Source organism: Ptychodera flava, chromosome 8, assembly GCF_041260155.1.
Source record: "Ptychodera flava strain L36383 chromosome 8, AS_Pfla_20210202, whole genome shotgun sequence".
Taxonomy (NCBI): domain Eukaryota; kingdom Metazoa; phylum Hemichordata; class Enteropneusta; family Ptychoderidae; genus Ptychodera; species Ptychodera flava.
Window position 1 is genome coordinate 43,488,471 of NC_091935.1, and position 19,948 is coordinate 43,508,418.

General features: G+C 37.1%; 1 protein-coding gene across 6 annotated transcripts in view; it reads left to right on the forward strand.

Annotated features, from left to right (window-relative positions):
- Nucleotides 1-19,948, forward strand: part of LOC139139392 (general transcription factor 3C polypeptide 3-like) — a 500,706-nt gene that overhangs the window by 23,505 nt on the left and 457,253 nt on the right. For all 6 annotated transcript variants that reach the window (XR_011553793.1, XM_070708296.1, XM_070708298.1 and 3 more), the window contains exon 3: nucleotides 4,204-4,389. Coding sequence is in view for 5 of the 6 variants with exons in the window: in XM_070708296.1 (XP_070564397.1) it covers nucleotides 4,204-4,389 (186 nt within the window). In the remaining variant the exon portion in view is untranslated. The remainder of the gene's footprint in view (nucleotides 1-4,203; nucleotides 4,390-19,948) is intronic.

Sequence of the window (19,948 nt, forward strand, 5' to 3'; positions counted from 1 at the left end):
TATCACTATTAGCTACACCAATAAAACGGTTAATTATTTGAGTGGTGAAAACTAAATATATTCATACGAGATAACTGCAAACTTTTCCACAGATGTGAAGACGAAATATCCAACTCTAGCCAAAACATGACTCTGCGTTTTGGGCAGTTGCACTCGACGTCTTTTTACCAATACTAGGTACAACTTCATATCAAGGAGAAAGGTTGCGCGACAAGGCACGTTCAATTCGAAAATAGAGAGCAAGGCAAGTTGATTGAAACGTGGAGGTTTAAAAAGATCCCTTTGGCTAGGTTACGATAGGAAAAATCTTGATGAAGTTTAGCGAAGCCCCTTCAGACAAGTTCCTGCATGAAATATTACATAAAAAAGGGCGTAGAGAAAGTCATGACCATCGTACTGCCAAAAGTGCACACAACGTAACGAGGCAATCATACACAGACGCCGAGTAATTTGTCATTGCAACCACTGGTAGGACGGCGAGAGTGCCCTGTAAAATGTTTTACACCCTTGGTGTTTAGCTTTTAATTTTCAAATTGAGCCCTTTTGCGAAATGAAACATACATACAAGAAAAGTGCCGGTAGTCTTTGTTAAGAAGGATTTTATACACAAGAGATTTGAGCTAAGTCGTTCAGGAAAAAAGTAATGGACAAAAATACAAGTTTTCAAAACAATAATGTAATATGTTGTCCCTTTTACCTTGGATATTCTTTGTATTCTACTCACTACATGATCTGTACACTCAGTGTGACAGTTTTCAGACGACCTCAGTTTTCGGACATTAAATGACATGCTGTTTGTTGTTCTCACTTCGCTCTGTATTGATAGCGTTTTACAAGTCATGTGACAGCACATTAAGTCAGGTGACGCTGCTGTCCCATTTTGGATAGTTTGTTTTTTTTCCGGTAGAAGCTATTTCGGGCTACAAACTTGGCAAAGTTAGCTACACCGTACGATACAAGGTGTCGAACGCAACACACACAGACAGCCCATGTCCGATATCTAAGCGCCATACTCGTCGAAATATAGTTGCGTCGTCCATAGATTAAACGTAAATAGTTTTATATCACATATTTTTACAAACATTTTTCTTAACACATCAAAATTGAAAATCGGGGGTTTGAAGTTTCAACATATCAATATTTAGCCTCTATAATCACATTCCAAATACGACATCCGATTACTACGATAGCAGTCCGATTACTACACACTCAACATGGGGTCAACAATTTGGCAACTTTGACCCCTTAAATACCTGTTAACAGTTTGAGGATAAACACAATAAAGTTTCAAACTGTATGGTAATATGATTTCGTACTGCTCGTCATTTATAATACGGCTTTGAGCTAAATTCACTACCCTGTCCGAAAAATGTCACACTGAGTGTACCCTGAGAGTTCGAGAGTGCAGTAGCGCAGATTGAGAGCGCAGAATAGGAGCCCAGATTGATAGTACAGAATTGGAGTGCAGATCGATAGCGCAGATTGAAATGCACAAGCGCAGATTGGGGCGCAGACTGTTGATTTCTGACCTCTCACATAGCTCTTAAGGGACAGTAGCTGTAACTTCTGATAATACTTTAATCATTTTTCAACTGTGTATCAACCATAGTTTCTTCTCAAGCATGTTCAAACACTCAATATTCAGTTTGAATGTGAGTCAATCACTCTCAAGTGCATTGTTAGTCCCCATGGACACCGTCCGGGGGACTTATAGGTTTGGTCATGTCTGTCCGTCCATCCATGCGTCCATGCGTCCGTTCACGCAGATATCTCAGACTTGCCCTGGTCAAAATACATTTCCCAGCTTATTCGATATGCTAGAGCATGCAGTTCATATGGTGATGTTGTAGAGAGACATGGCCATCTCTCTTACAAACTGTTAAATCAAGGTTACACCATAGCAAGACTTGTCTCTACATTCAAACGCTTTTTTGGCAGGTATCGCAGCTGGTAGATTAATACAATATCTCTCTTCGACAAATGATCACTGATGGCATCGGTGACATTGGGCCTTACTTAGTGACCACTACCTATCTGACTTATAGATTGATATATGGCGGGTGCCACATGTGGGGCAGGATGCGCTTCCTATTTTCGAAACACCTGACATCACTTCTTGATCTTCTGGCCAGAGGTCCACATATCTTTCTTTCATGAATATGACTTTGTTTGTGTACCGTCTATTTCGTCTGTTCAGTGCTGTTTTGTTCACAACTATTGTCTTACGAATTCTGACCTACTGCCATTGGATTATGGATTGGTATGATTACGATTATCCTATCAAAATTGGAGGGTATAGAACTTGTGGTTACTGACTTATGCATATATATGTATAATCAAGGTCAAAGGTCATCACGGTCATGTGACATTTTGGAAAAATAAATTGTATCGCTAATTCATCCCTATATGCCAAAAATCAGACCTCTAGCTCTATTTGCTTGCCCAGAATTAGATGTGTGCATAATTAATGAGGTAAAGCGTGTGTTGTCATAAGGTGTCCCATCATACCATACATGAAAGGTGTAGCACTTGTGGTTACTGAGTTGTGGACAAATATGTATATTTCAGGTCAAAGGTCATTGAGGTCACGTGACATTTTGTCAAAAAAAATTGTATTGCTAAGTTATCCCTATATACCAAAAATCAGACCTCTAGCTCTATTTGCTCGCTCAAAATTAGATATGCACATAATTAATGAGGTACAATATGTGGCGTCATAAGGTGTCCCATCATACCATACATGAAGGGTGTAGCTCTTGTGGTTACTGAGTTATGGACAGATCTGTATATTTAGGGTCAAAGGTCATGGAGGTCAAGTGATATTTGGTCAAAAAAATTTTAATCCATAGTTATCCTTATATACCAAAAATCAGTCACCTAGGTCTTTGGGCTTACCCAGAATTAGATATGTGCATAATTAATGAGGTACAGGATGTGTCGTCATAAGGTGTCCCATCATACCAAATATGAAGGGTGTAGCACTTGTGGCTACTGAGTTATGGACATATATGTATATTTGGGGTCAAAGGTCATCGAGGTCACGTGATATTTGGTACAAAAAATTTTATCCCATAGTTATCCCTGTGTACCAAAACTCAGATCTCTAGCTCTATTATGAAGCCCAGAATTAGGTATGTGCATAATTAATGAGGTACAGGAAGTGGCTGTCATGAGATATTTTGTCAAAAAAGTTTTGTTCCATAGTTTTCCCTATGTACTAAAAATCAGACCTCTACCTCTATTTCCAAGCCCAGAATTAGATATGTGCATAATTAATGAGGTACAGGAAGTGCCAAGTCATGTGACATTTTGTCTAAAAACTTTGTTACAATAGTTAAATCTGTATACCGAAAATCAGACATCTACCTCTATTTCCAAGCCAAGAATTAGATATGCACATAAATAATAAGGCTTAGTATTATATAAAGGTCAAAGGTCAAGGGCAACCCCGCAATTAGGTTTCCAATTTGGTTGTATACTTGACTCTGTTCCATAGACACCTGTTTTCAGGGACTGTTAAAAAGGCCACAATGAGATATAGCAATAGCTTAACTACGGAAGAATATGAAAAATAATGCTTTAAAAATCTTCTCAAAATCGGCAGGGCCTGTGACCTTGATTTTTTGCACGAAAGAGCCTAGCTGTATGGTCTACAAAACGACTTCGCGGAATTTTGAATTGTTTCTTTTTATGCAAATGAGTTGAATTTGAAATTTTCAAAGCAAGGTGGCAGCTGGGTCATGTGACTGTCGCTATGGTAAAGAAATAGAAAAATATGGATTTTGAGTATTACCCAAATGCCAAATACGAACTGAATTGGAACAACGGTAAATGAGAGGCGAAACCGTGGGGAGAACAATAATATTAATAAAAAACAGAACCATTTCAAGAGTGTTTCGAGACTTTCATCTCGAAACCCTCTTGAAATCATAATAAACTGAACATTTACAAGAGGCTTTCAGACCCAATGGTCTCAAAACCCTAATAACCACTGTGAGACTTTTGTGTGAGAATTTTCTTAACGTACATTCAGTTTGTTGTGGACAAAGTAGGAGCACAGTTTTACTTGATCTATTTGTGTGTTTGGCTTGTCAGACAAATTTTTGTCTACGTCATTTTTGGCTACGTTCACTTCCAGTTCACTTGTGTTCGATAATGCAATCTTAGCCACTGATTCATCTTACCTCTATTTTCACTTTACAGATGTAAATGCATTTGAAATTGAGATGGAGTTTGACAGAGAACATAAAAAACAGAGAAAAAAGGTGCAACATAAAAGAAACAGATTACCAAAGGCACTCAGAGGTCTAATGGGAGAAGCTAATCTCTGCTTTGCTAGAGGGGACCACGAAGATGCTATTAAAATGTGCATGGAAATCATCAGACAAGGTTTGTTCTTTTATAAGTTTGTGGCACATTACCAAACACAGCAAGATTCCTACTAACTCATTCAAGATCAGTCCTCATCAAATAATCACAATAATACCATCCATTATCCAACAACAATAAGTCAAAATTCATTATGACATGGTCAGTTGCTACAAAGACAGATACAAAACAGCACAGAATAGACAGCAAAGTTCCAGTACACACGATGAAGTCACATCACTGAAAGAAAGATATATGGACCTCTGGCAAAAGATAAGAAGTGATGTTACATGTAGCAGTTTTGAAAATTGTAACGCATCCTGCCCCACATCTGTTAGTCAAATAGGTAGTCGTCACTATCTAAAGAACAATGTCACTGATGCCATCAGTGATTATTAGTCCCCACGGACACCGTCCGGGGGGGACTTATAGGTTTGGTCATGTCCGTGCGTGTGTGCGTGCGTGCGTCCGTGCGTGCGTCCGTCTGTGCGTGCGTCCGTCCGTCTGTTCACGCAGCTATCTCAGTGATGCCTGAAGCGATTTCATTCAAACTTGGTACAAGGATTACTTCATATGTCATACAGAGGCACGTCGATTGGTTTTGTGATACGATCCAATATGGCTGCCAGGCGGCCATTTTATTACGATTTTTTCATGTACAGAGCCATAATTCAGGCATGTTTCAACTGATTTTATTCAAAGTTGGTACAAGGACATTGACCAATGTCATAGATATGCACGTCAATTCTTTTTGTGATACGATCCAATATGGCCGCCATGCGGCCATTTTGTTACGATTTTTTCATGTACAGAGCCATACATCAGGCATATCTCAACCGATTTTATTCAAAATTGGTACAAGGACATTGACCAATGTCATACATATGCACGTCAATTTGTTTTGTGATACAATCCAATATGGCCGCCAGGCGGCCATTTTATTACGATTTTTTCATGTACATGTACAGAGCCATAACTCAGGCATGTTTCTACAGATTTTATTCAAAGTTGGTACAAGGAGATTGACCAATGTCATACAGATGCATATTAATTTGCTTTGCGATACGATCCAATATGGCTGCTGTGCGGCCATTTTGTTATGATTTTTTCATGTACAAAGCCATAACTCCGGCATATTTCAACCGATTTTAATCAAAGTTGGTACAAGGACATTGACCTATGTCATACATATGCACATTGATTTGTTTTGTGATTCGATCGAATATGGCCACCATGTGGCCATTTTATTACGATTTTTTCATGTCTTGAACTACAACTCAGACATGTATCAAGTGAATTTATTCAAAAGTATTTTTATCACAGACCTAATGAAGAGCACTCTATCCTCTCTGAGGACCTATAATCAAAGCACCCATTAACAAGTGGGGACTGTGTCATCAACGGTGACTTGTTTGTCGAAGAGAGACTAGCTTGTGAGACCTGCCAAAAACGTTTTTGAATGTAGAGACAAGTCTTTTTCTGGTGTAACCTTGATTTAAAGGCCAGGGTGGGGTGTAAATAGCTAGCTGCCCCTGTTGGAGTGAGTTAATGCAAAGCTTGGCTTGGGTAGCATCACGCTCGATCGCTCCGTAAAAACCATGCTAAAATGGTCATAGTCGAAGATACTTTGACATCCATGCACATATACCCACCTTTGAATGTCTAGTGATTGAACGTATTGATTATGATTTGAGCATAAATACAGCGGATTTTTGATTGATGAAGGTATTTCTCTTTGTCTTCAACTAGCATGGCAATCGGCCATAACAAAAGTCTGCAAGATGTCAATCAAAAAATGATGCTACAGGTGTGAATCGGTAAGGTTTTGCGATGTCAATATGTTAGATAGGGCACAGCATTGTAATTTCATGGGGCGACTGCAGTGCTGTTGGAAGGGCAGACCCGCAAGCACATGCGTTCTTTAGCTTGGTAGTCTGCTAAATAGATTGATTTTCAGCTAGATCTATAGATCCTGTAGTCAATACGCCCAGCTAACGAGCACCAGTGGAGGATTTTCTATTTTCCTGGTGATTTTTTTCCATGGCCCACCCTGGTAAATTATGGAGAAAATCTATGACCGCCCCTCATATTTCCTGGGTTTTTTCCATGCCCCCCTCCCAATGTTATATATATACTGGTATGAGTGTATATATGTAGTCAGAAGTAGTTAAACAGTTTAAATTCACTCGGATGGAAATAAGTACAGCAATGATGTAAAGTAATGTCATGCAAGTGCAAGCAATAGATCATTATGGGTTCTCTATGATTGTATATATATATATATATATATATATATATATATATATATATATATATATAAGGCAATATATAAGGGCACCATAAAAATAAACTTCGCACATACAGAGAGTTGAAAAAAGATTTCTCTCTCGAAAGCTACCTTCATGTTATAAAAAACCCAGATCACAGATCAGCCCTGTGCAAGTTACGCATTAGTGCACACATACTACACATAGAAACAGGTAGATATAGAAACCTTGATGTCATAGACAGAGCATGCCCAATTTGCCAAAACAAACAAGTAGAAGATGAGATCAGTGTTCGAAATAATCGGTGGCAATGGTGGCATTTGCCACCAAAAACTGTCAATCTGCTACCAAAATTTTTTTCTGGTGGTATTTTTCTGCTACTAAATTTTGGGTCATCATGTCATCGATCCTACGGCTTGAATGAAGGAACACTGAAGGAACACGCATTGTCTAACGTCGGAAAAACTCATTAGCAAAAAAAACCCAAACTAATTGCGACATTTTGGCATGAATGAAAACATAGCGTGAATCCAAACTTGTGATTGGCTAATCTCCATATCGATGACAGCAGCTTTTGTACACTTGACATGTTGTTGCCCTCTGTGATAGCCACATATGCAGTCATATGGCACAAGATAAAAGCATTTTGTGACATTTTGAAAACAAAGCCAAACTGCAGCCTGCATGAATTAAATAATAATAAATACTTGCAATAGCCAGTACAGGGCTCAAAAATTGCTATCGCCCGACGCCCGTGGCTAGTGAATTTTGCGTTCAGGCAAGTAAAATCAATATGCTTCCCGTCCGACGGGCAAGTGCACCAGCGGTTGAATTAACTAAGCTCATGACAATTCAAGCTTGAAAACGTATTTCATTAGGTCTGTACACGTCTACAATCATTGTAAGTCCTTCAACTCTCAGAAGTTTTTTCTGAAAACCCTTGAAAATCCGCCGACATCGCAAAGTAATCGTTCTTGCTGTTGTAAAACACAAAAAGTCGTAAAAATAGAGTTTTGCGACATGGTCTCTCCGACGACACGGATCGGAGTGAACTCACTATTTTGTATGTGTGCCGTAAAGTGGTGTGCTCTTGACAGTGGTTGCATTATCTCTTTGTGCAAGTGTACGAGTCGTATGACAGTCAATCGGCTTGATGCGATAGTGTAATTGCACCATGTGCTTGGTAAATGGATGTAAACTTATTCGAAGCCATGGATCTCAGCAATGCTTCCTGTTCAACGTAAATCAACACCCAGTTGAAAAAGTTCAAGTTTACATCGTAGTCGAAACGGGCTCAGTCGACCATGGAGGCCACATATTGCAGCTACGTAGTGCGTGAGATGCAGACAGTTTCAAATTACGTGACCTTGGTTGTTAGGGATCAGCTCTCACTTACAGAAAACAAATCTGCACTGAAGAGTAACGAAAACGAAACTTGAATCTGCTCTCTTGACGAATACATTTATCAAAATAAAACTTTGAAAGACTGCTGTGCTCAGTGAGCAAACATGTAAACAGGTAAAAGGGTTGCAGATGTACCGTACATGTGCGTATGCATTAGCAGATAAACACTAGCAGAGCAGTTGTTTGTGATCTCAGCTGGATAATAAAGAGCAGCAGCCAGCCATGCACATTGTAAATCACACAATCTTATCATCCTTATGCAAAGATTTTAATTTGGATTAGGTTGAGTGGAAAAATTCCAAATTCAAAGATGTTTTCTAGATGGCCAAATCTACAGAATAGACTAAAGTATTCTCACATTTCTTCTGCGACATTTCAGATTTGGTAATAGTCCTTCATTTTAACAAGATGTAGTTCATGTTTGAATCTGTTTTTTCCCTCTTTGAATTCACTTCATATGGCCAAACTCTTGCTCTCTGTTACAAATTTGGTACAATTATTAGAAATTTAGGGCAAGTAATATTTCCTCTTGGGCAAGTAAAAATGAAATTCACGTGTCCCACATTTAGTAAGTTTGAAAAATGTTTTCAAGGCCTGCAGTACGGGTTGACTTTTTGTGATGTGTACTCACCATATTTTCAAGAATTTATAAATTAGAATGAGTATGTGGCAATGACAAAATGTTGTATTATACCAATCACATGATGTGTTAAACTGCCACCAGATTTTTCATAACTGCCACCTGATTTTATATCTGGTGGCAAACTTTTGCCACAAGAAATAAAAAAGTATTTCTATCCCTGTGAGATACATTTTCTTTTTCATTGCAAAGGATACACAGACATTAGACATGATTTTTTCAGTAAACTAAACATTTGTAAAAACGCATTCAGAGGCACACAAGACCTTGTAAGCATCTTTTCAAGGACAGATAAAGCATCACTATGTGAATTGGGAAAATACATACATACATGTTTTAAACTCAGACAAGACAAAATGAAAAAGACAAAGTAAACTATTTATGAACCTTTAATATGTTGACTTCATGTATAGATATTTATATTTTATATATATATTATATATACTCTTTCATTGTTGTTTTTTGCAAAACCTTTATTGTACTTTATGATCAAGATCCCAACTGGGATACGATTTCAATAAAGGCTTACTTTACTTTATATATATATATATATATATATATATATATATATATATATATATATATATATATACAGACAGGGTTCTCCCCACGCCGGTCGGGCCCATCCGGCACTCAGAATTTCCAACCAGCATTGACAAGTGACTGTCCGGCACTTGCTGTTCAATGCTTTGAACAATCACATGAATGTCTATGACACTTTTGAATCAAGCAGTTCATAAAATTGCATGAATAATTGATGAAAACAATGGTACTGTAGAATGCCTTTCAATAAAATGCTATTTAAGGTGGTTGGAAAGGCTAGAGCATCAGTTATAAATTTCAACAAAACTATTAAAATATAAAAGTAGTCAACATTCTCTGTGGAATAAAAAAAACTAGACATTTGGGCACAAAGGCATTGCAGAGTTATAGCCTGTTAAAACTTCTGAAAAACTGACCAAATAAGAAGAAGTTGGGGAGTCCTTAGTGTATTAACTATGGTAGAGGTCCCCTAGCTGTTAATAAAATGTTTGAAAAGGGAAAGTCATTATTTGCTGTTTTTCAGGAAAGTTTGACAAGGTGGTGCTGGCATTCAGAGTGAGTGACTACTATTGTAAATGCATTTTTAGATTCTTTGAGTGTCAAAGAGGTGTCAAAAGTGAGATTAACAAAAAAAAACTCCTCTATGACTTCAAAGGAGGGGTGCAAATATGGCTTGTTTTCGTGGTGAAAGTGTTGAACTGTACTGCAGTGTGTTCAAAATTGGCGTTCGATTGTTGTACTAGAGTGGAAATTGTTTACCGAAGTTAACCTGTTACTGCTCAACCTTTATTTGGAAGATGTATTTTGGTAAAAGTGTCATAAAAAATTATTATCACTTGGCATTTTATGCACGTAAGAGACTTCCTTGAGTGTAATGTTTTGTCTAAAATGGCAGCTGAATTATTGGCGTTGTAATATTTGTGTTAACAGATAACAAACTTTGATATACTGATTTTAGCATATACTCTAAGTTGGTGTGAAAATCGATGATTAGCAGACTCGCGTTAGAGGTAGACTGTTGCGCAGATCATGGGTTGAACACCGTGACGTTGGTCAGCCACGAAACTGCTGCTGAGAAAAGCTAAGCCATTTGGGGCCAGTCTACGTTAACTTATACCTGTAGGCCTCGGTTTTCTTTTTAGCTCCGCTGTTAGCGACGCGGAGCTTATCAAATAGGTTGATTATCCGTCGTCGTCCGTCGTCCGTCGTCGTCGTCCGTCGTCGTCCGTCAACAATTGCCTTCTCCTCTGAAACCGCAAGTCCAATTGCTTTGAAATTTTATATGCAGTTCACTTGGGGTGACCTCACTTCAGTTTGTTCAAATCATGGTGAAATTTGCATATTTGCATTTTTGGGGCATTTTTTGGTGTTTTTGGTAAAAAAATCTTCTTCTCTGAAACCGCTCGTCCGATTGCTTTGAAATTTGATATGCAGTTTGCTTAGGGTGCCTTAAATCAGATTTGTTCAAATGGTGGTGAAATTTGCATATTTGTATTTTTAAGGCAATTTTTGTCATTTTTGGTAAAAAAATCTTTAAAAATCTTCTTCTTCAAAACTACTGGTCAGATAGCTTTTATATTTGGTACATATGTCCCTAGGGATGATCTATTTCAGATTTGTTCAAATTGTGCAGAAATATGCAAATTTGCATTTTTAAGGCAATTTTTGTCATTTTTGGTCAAAAAATGTATTTCTCAAAAAGTACTGGTCTGATAGTTTTGAAATTTGGTATACAGGTTTCTATAGATGAACTAAGTAATATATTGAATTTCTGATGAAATGTGTAATTTTGTATTTTTGGGGCAATTTTTGCCATTTTTGGTCAAAAAATGTGTATTTCCAAAACTACTCATCTGATAGCTTTGAAATTTGGTATAGAGGTTTCTACAGATGAACTAAATGATATGTATGGAAATAATGATGAAATCTGCAATTTTGTAATTTTGGGGCAATTTTTGCCATTTTTGGTCAAAAAATGTGTTTCTCATCAAGTACTGCTCTGATAGCTTTGAAATTTGGTATACAGGTTTCTACAGATAAGCTTAGTAATACATATTGAATTTCTGATGAAATCTGTAATTTTGTATTTTTTTGGCAATTTTTGCCATTTTTGGTCAAAAAATGTGTATTTCCAAAACTACTTATCTGATAGCTTTGAAATTTGGTATACAGGTTTCCATAGATGAACTTAATGATATCTATTGAAATAATGATGACATCTGCAATTTTGAATTTTTGGGGCAATTTTTCCCATTTTTGGTCAAAAAATGCGTTTCTCAAAAAGTACTGGTCTAACAGCTTTGAAATTTGGTATACAGGTTTCTATATATGAACTAAGTGTGATACTTTGAAATTATGATGAAATCTGCAATTTTTATTTTTGGGGGCAATTGTTGCCAATTTTGGTCAGAATATTTTATTCTCAAAAAACTACTCATCAGATAGCTTTGGTTGACATGTTCTTAGGGATGATCGGATGTGATATATTCAAAGTATGATGAAATCTTCAATTTTGTATTTTTGCAGCTTATTTTAGCCACTTTTTTCTGGCCACTGCATTGAGCTATCAAAGATTTCCACTTTCTTCGTCAACATGTGTCAAAAATAGTTATTCTGTACATAAACACAGCGGAGCTATATCGGCCGCTAGGTCGCTTTTCTTTTAGCTGGTTCTATTTATTCAGTGGTGAGATTAGCAGTGTAGTGAATTTCAACTCATGATGAATGAAGAGTTGGCTATAAAATTGCTGATAAAATATCAAACTTTGATTAATCGCCGCACAAAAAATGTTGGAAATAGTAATATGCACACTGGTACAGTGGTAGAGAGTGTTGGTTAAAAGCCAAGCGCAACCTTCCGATCGGTAACTCCACTGTAGTCGATAGTCGATAGTGAAATGTAATTTGAAAAGGTCAATTAATGTCGTAAGGAACGACGACTAGTCTGCTGTGCAGTGCACACTGGCAAAGCTAAGAAATACATTCTTACGACTTAACCACATTCTTCGAAAATGTTTTATGGTGTCAAGAGTTATTCATCTCATCATGGAAGTAGGAAAACAAGCAAATGACGCCTGTTCACACGATCATGCAAAAGTCTGCGCTAACATGAACTTGAATGTAAACATATCTCAAAAAGAACATACAAAACTTACCAATCGCGAGACAGCAAGTTGAACACTTGAGTCAAGTTGGAGAAACAAAGGATTGCCCGACGCGAAGAGCACACAGGTCTCTTTTGGGTCATAGGCTGTTACACCAGTTTCGATATTTTTATCATGACAGTGAACGCTTGTAACCACAGTCTATACAATCTAACCGTTCGGACAACAGTATTCAGTTAGTATGCTGGTTTAGCATTCAACAAATGGATTAAACAGTGTATTACTTTTCTGTGTTTGTTTTGTGAATACCACCCACTGCTTGCACCAAGCACAGAGACTTTGCAACATTTGTGTATGCTTTCTTTCCTTTTGAGATGATCAGCAATTCCAAACATGTTAGAAATTCACGAACGGACGCTAAATTTTATTACTTAGTAATGATTAAAAATTCACAGAACATAGAGTCCAGCTTAATAGAAGTCGCAGAGCTAACGCAGCACTAAGGCACAACAATGGTCAGTGGTCTGCCAAGAATATTCACTGATAAACAATAGGCAATGACGCTACACGATAGCTGGCACTAGCATCGCACGAGATTTTCCGGTGAAAAATAAAAATGTTGCAGTTGGTGGAGAATAAATTAATCGAAATGTGGGGAATTGCTGGGAAACATTGTCTGCTGTGACAGGAAGAATGTCCGAAGCAGTGAATTTGTTCAATAGAATATTTTACATGCTGGAAAATAGAACTCCGCAATAGTTGTCATTGTGTGTGTACATGTCACGCTAGTATTGTCAACATTATTCAAGGCTGAAAGATGATGTACGTTATACATCGCAGAACATGTGTGGAGAATGTGTCGTAAACATTACATTTCTAGAAGTTTTCCTAATGGTAAAAATTGGTGTCGTATGTCTCTGCGTTAGCGTCCATCCAAAACTTTTTGAGTTTTAAATGTTCTATTTTTCCTTTTCAGGGGGATGGGTTGAAGATATTATTTACTTTTGTCATTTTTTTTTTCTGGTTTAAATATTTCTTGTTGTTTTTCTGGTTATACTGTGCAGAAATCGTTGTCAGAACATCAACGTAGAATTTTCCTGCACTGAACAGATAGAAACAATATTTATTGTTGATCTTTGGTACCCATACTGGTATATACCAATTCTGATCAAATTTGAGCGACACCGTATAATTGCTGTATTTTTGGTATATAGGGATAACTATAGGATAGAAATTTTTTGACCAAATGTCATGTGACCTCGATGACCTTTGACCTGAAATATACGTTTATGTCGATAAATACGTAACCACAAGTGCTATGTCCTTTATATTTAGTAGGGTGGGAGACTTGATGACAACACACGCTTTACCTCATTAATTATGCACACATCTAATTCTGGGCAAGGGAATAGAGCTGGAGGTCTGATTTTTGGCATATAGGGATTAATTAGCAATACAATTTTTTTTCAAAATGTCACGTGACCTTATGACCTTTGACCGTGATTATACATATGCGTAACTCAGTAACCACAAGTTCTATACCCTCCAATTCTGATAGGATATTAGACCATAAGATGTCACATCTTGTACCTCATTATTATGCGCATATGTATTTCTTGACTGGCCAATACAGCTAGAGGTCTGATCTTTTTTCCCAATTTAGAACCATAACTTAGACATGCCTCATATGTTTCAAATTGGGAACAACGATATAGACCTATGTGCCCATAGATCTCAACATATACACTCCAGTGATACTTCTTAATGACCACATTTCCCTGCCCCATTAAGACTAATACTCCTATTACAAGTGGGGACTGTCATTGTCAATGACTTGTTAACAGTAAAATGTGTTGAAATACAGGAGCCCCATCTAACAGAGATTTCCTGCGTACCAGGTTAAAAGGTATCTCACATAGCAAATAGGAACATTACAGTTGATCAGCTTCTTGAATAATGACCTGTGATTCACACGATCGAAAGCTTTAGAAGCATCCATAAAAGTAACGATAACATTGCTACCATGACTTCTATAATAGCTTATGACCTCTTTCAGGACAAATATACACATATCAGTAGAATGAAAAGATTTAAAACTAAATTGGTAAGGTGAAGATCCAAGAAACTACTCAATCTTATTCAAAATGACTAATTCAAAAACTTTCGAAGTAATAGTAGACAGAGCAATCGGGCGTTAATTGTTCTTATCGCTTACGTTTTTGTTTTTATCCTTAACAATAGGCACTAACAAAACTTCAGATAATCTAGGAGGACATACATTATGAATAAACATTGAAGTGAGACAAATGCTCAAAAATACAATTAACTTATTACCTGCATATAAAAAATGCTCGGATGAGAGAGAATCTGGACCAGCAGATTTCCTTTGTTGTAACTTGTCAATGTCATTATGAACATCACTAGGTGATACAAAACTTATTTGATCAAGGTTGGGTGTACCACGAATTCTTTGTCTCTAACTGAGTGAACCACATTTAAGAAACCACTAAAATGGTTCCGCCACATTTCAGAGATATTGACATCACCACTGCAGCCATCTACAGTATTGGGTCTAGGCGGAGTTTTTGCATTAATTATGTGGATGGACTGCCAAAATGCATTACAATTACCAGTAAACAAACTATTCGCAGCCGCATCAGCTTTGATTTGCTCCTCATTACGTCTGCAACTTCTTAAAGCATATTTAAATCTCACATGCGTACGACGCTTGAACTCAAATAGGGGCCCATTCCTTGGTTTTCCACTTTCACGCCACAGTTTAAATGCATCCGGACCAACAGAATGGATGTCTTTGAGGTAATCATTCTACCCTGTCACAGTATGATCAGGATTATCACGAATACATGGTGAAATCTGAAAACCTGCTGAATACAAGCTTTCAATAATATCATCATAAAACTGTGAAATACACTGAGCATTATTTGTGTTTGGCAATGTACATCCTTACAGCAAAGACTATCAGTTGAAATATGAACCTCAGCAAGAAGCATGTCAGAGATATTACGATATTCATTACGTTGATTACAGTTTACCTTAGACCAATTTACAGATTTCCCAGAGTACTTCTTATTGTTGTTATTGAGATTTTCACATGACGGCAATGTACCAGTATTGAGAACTATGCTGAGTGGAAAATGATCAGAAGATATTACATCATATAAAGCAGACATCGAATTAATACACTGGTGAGTAGAGAATGACAAAATACAGTGGTCAAGCCATGAAGTGGTACCATGTACGTCACTGACATAAGTAAATGGATTATCTCTCAGTAAAAGCTTATCAGAGATAAGATAGTCATACTCATCACAGAAACTTTACAGAGTTGTACCAAATAGTGAATCCGTATCGGCATTCCAATCACCGATCATCATACAACTATATCAATCACTAGATTGAACAATGGCGTGAGCCTTAGCCAATCGCTCTATAAATTCGTCATGATTTTCACTATTACATGTCGGCATATACACATTAATAATAAGCATTTTATAATTGGCAATATTGAGCTCAATGCCTACAATTCTATTATCATTAAAGGAACGGACCTTAACAGCATGACTTATCGATTTGCGCCATAAAAACGCAAGACAGCCATAAGGTCTACCTATTAATAAACTCTCACTAGTATCAACAGCAGTATCAAAGTAATCAAAATCCTGGTGAATCTTTTGTAGAAAGGATATGTTATCACTTGTCAACCAGTGTTCCTGTAATAAGCAAATGTCGTGACTATCACACAGATCACGAACTGCATTCAACGAGTTCTTGACAGAGCGATAATTATATGATGCTATACACAGATTCATTGGTTTATAGTTTCTTGGTTGGTAGAACTTGCAAATCAGTACTCCTTCTGGCCAGACATTGGGATTCAGCAGTTTCTGAAAGTTCCGTGCATTAACAGTTACACGAAAAGACTTGTACGATCCATATTTCGTTGCTAACTGTTCACAGTTCATCAAGTCAAGTTGAGCTGTATCAGCAATAAAGCTGACAACATGGACGGGCTTCATGTTAGGTTGCAGTCTGCTGACAAACAGTGACTTGCTTTGCGCAACAGCTGGAAGACCTGAATGCTTCTTACTGCCAACTATATACTTGCGACGTTCCGTTGATGCTGCAAGTGTAGACTCAGCTGAGGATCGGGAAGACACAAGCTTACTACCAGGTTTTGAATTATGAGCTTGGTCATTGGGTTTACCATTGACAACTGCCTCGGCATAACTGGATCAATTACGTTTACATAGAACGTACGACACCATGGTAAACCCATCATCTGTGTTGACAGCCGCAGCATTATTGTTACTGTTTTCGTCACTGTTTTCCCTTGACTCACACCTTGGAATCGGATTGTCACTGGCATGCACTGCATCATCTTCACAGAGAGCATCATCAGAGTTCACATTTGCAACAGGTGGCTCATCAACAGCCGTTTTATCACCAGATCCATTCATATGCAAATTTACATTCCCAACAGTGAAAGCATTGTCCACTGTATCTACTGCTATAGCTTGATGCACTGAATTCCAAGAACAGGATTGCAGATTTTGACCTTTATTTGCCTAATGTCATCAGACGTTTGCAAATAAAGACGGGACATATTATTGACATCTTCTTTAAGTCCACCAAACTCGACTTGCATTCGATTTATCTTTGATAACAAGGTTGATACATCGATGATATTATAATCAACTGGAGGTAGCTTAGACAGATCTTGAGCCACAAAGACAGGAATATTCTCAGGATCAATTTCTAATAAAAGTGTCACAATGTCTTGAACATTCGATTTCGACTTATTCTGACCCTGTCGTCTCTTCAGGCGTCAAGAGGCAAACTCACCACATACATCATATAGAATCACCTTGGCTTGTTCAATTGTGTGATCATTGTACGCAGATACACACAGTTTCACAATATCAACTTGCAGAACGTCCATCTTATTAACAACAAAACACAAAAGTTCGTTAATGATGACATTACCAGGAAAATGTGACTTCTGATGAGTGTTGAGATGTAAGCTGGAGCTTCGCACTTTCTGATGACCAGCAGTCCCGCTTCCAGAAGTACCAGATGCTGGAGGGTAAGACGATACACCAATGCTGCCATTGTTGCAAGACAAAGGCGACTCGCCATGGTCATGGTCATGGTCAGGTACAGGAAACCACGTTTTCTTGCAATTTTGGCACAAATCCAAGTCACCCTGGCAAACTCTGACATTCTGGCAAGTTTCACAATCTTGACATCACAACATTACCGTGATAGTGACGGATAAATCACGGAAAGAGAAGATCAGTAGCGGAGCAACTAAAAGAGCGTGTCTTCACTGAGCACACGCATCAAATTGGATACCCTTGTTAATTATACAAATTAGGGTATACGGCTGTACTTGACAGTTCAACGTTGTCAATTTTCTTGTAGTAGAGATAATAAGCTTTGAAATGACGTATGATGTTGCTGTATGTTGTGGCTGTATGTGTTAAAATTTTTAATATATTGTTATTCAAGAGAGGAAAATAGTATTTTCAATATAAATATATTTCAATGAAATCAATTTAAATATCTCTTCGGATATCCATGTTGTATTGTACATGCAAATACCTTTCATTTGATATATAACTCAATAGTTTAAAAGTATATTTACAGTAGTGAACAATGAATTTTCTAATTTCATATCGCATTTATGCAAATTGGGTGTCCTCGTGAATTATGCAAATTAGGGGGGCATGGCCCTAATTGGCAGCTCCATATTGTCAATATTTTTAAAGTGGAGCTAATAAGCTCTCAAATGACGTATGATGTGGCCATATGTAAGGTAGGTACCGGTACATTGAACTCCTAAAAAAAGGCCCTTTTTGTGGATTCGCCACTCGCCTAAATGTCCTTGCACCAACTTTTAATAAAATCGGATGATACATATCTGAGTTATGGCTAAGGACATGAAAAAATTGTAACCAAATGGCGGCACGGCGGCCTTATTGGATCGTATCACAAAACAAATCAATGTGGATATGCATGACATAGGTCAATGTCCTTGTACCAACTGCTTTTCTGAACACCATTACTTTGGTTTTGTCAATATTGACCTTTAATTTCCATTTCTCCGCATAACTTGATAGGTCGTTCAAAAGACGTTGAAGACCTATGCCATTGTAACTAAAAAGAATCAAATCATCGGCAAACAAAAGGTGAAAAAGTCTCAAGATTCCAACATGAATTCCTACAAATCTTTGTTCTAAATGCTGTTCTATATCATCTATGAACAATGCGAAAAGTAGGGGTGATAAAATTTAATCTTGTTGTACTCCACACAAACATTTGAATGTTTGTGTAATACCATACGGTGTTCTGACTTTTGCTTTTATATTTTGATACATAGAATGTAATATTCTGTATAAATTACCATGTAAACCCTTTTTTAACAATTTATAATACAACATATAAAGATTAATGCTATCAAATGCTTTTTCGAAATCAACAAAAACACAGTACAGGCGACTTTTCAACGAAAAATATCTGTTAACAATAGTATTCAATACAAACATATTATCAATTGTACTATATTTTTTACGAAAACCAGACTGGTTTTCGCTCAGAGGACAATTTTTCTCCACCCATCTAATAAGACGATTATAAATAATTGAGGAGAATGTCTTCCCAATCAATGAAAGCAGTGTGATTCCTCTGTAATTATTGACCTCATGTCTATCACCTTTCTTGTGCAAAGGAACAATTAAACCCATAGCCCAATCACTTGGAAAATTACCAGAGTGAAGTAGATTATTAAACAACACTACCAAAATTTCTTTAAACTTTCTTGGTGCATTTTTAGCTACTATAGACTATAGTCTATAGAAGCTATTGGGATGGGTATCCGTCCGGCGTCCGGCGTCAGTCTGTATGTATGTATGTATGTATGTCCGTTTGTGAGGCGTCCGTCCACTCAAATATCTTGAGAACCGCAGTACTTACTGATTTGATATTTGTTGTGTAGATGAAAAATATGATTTTGAGAAACCATTTTTTTTTATTTTTTGATATTGTTGAAAATAGGCAAATTCATGCCAAAAAAGGTGTTTTTGGTAAAAAATCTTCTTCTTCATAACCGCTGGTCAGACAGCTTTGTTATTTGGTATACAGGTCCCTAGGGGTAACCCAACTTAGATTTGTTCAAATTGTGATGAAATATGCAAATCTGTATTTTTAAGGAATTTTTTTGTCATTTTTGGTCAAAATTTGACTTACATTGTATGTAATTCTTGTACTGTATAAACCCTATCAATTCACCCAGAAAAAAATAATTAATATGATTTTAAATAATTGATTAGGAAATCATCAAAGCCAAAATAATTTTAGTGTAGAATTATCAGAAAGTTCAACTTTTTTTGACAGTTCATAGTGAAATGCTTACCATCTTGGAGGATTAAAACATGTAAAGGCAACTTTCCTGAATCCCAACTTTGACATATTCTGAACCGTCATTTATTGTGCCCTGTATGTTATCTAAAAGAAATTGCTCAAAATAGTCAATAGAGATAGAGATAGAGAAAGTTCTAATTTCCATTTATGGTTGACTTGGTAAGGATAAAATAAAATTACTT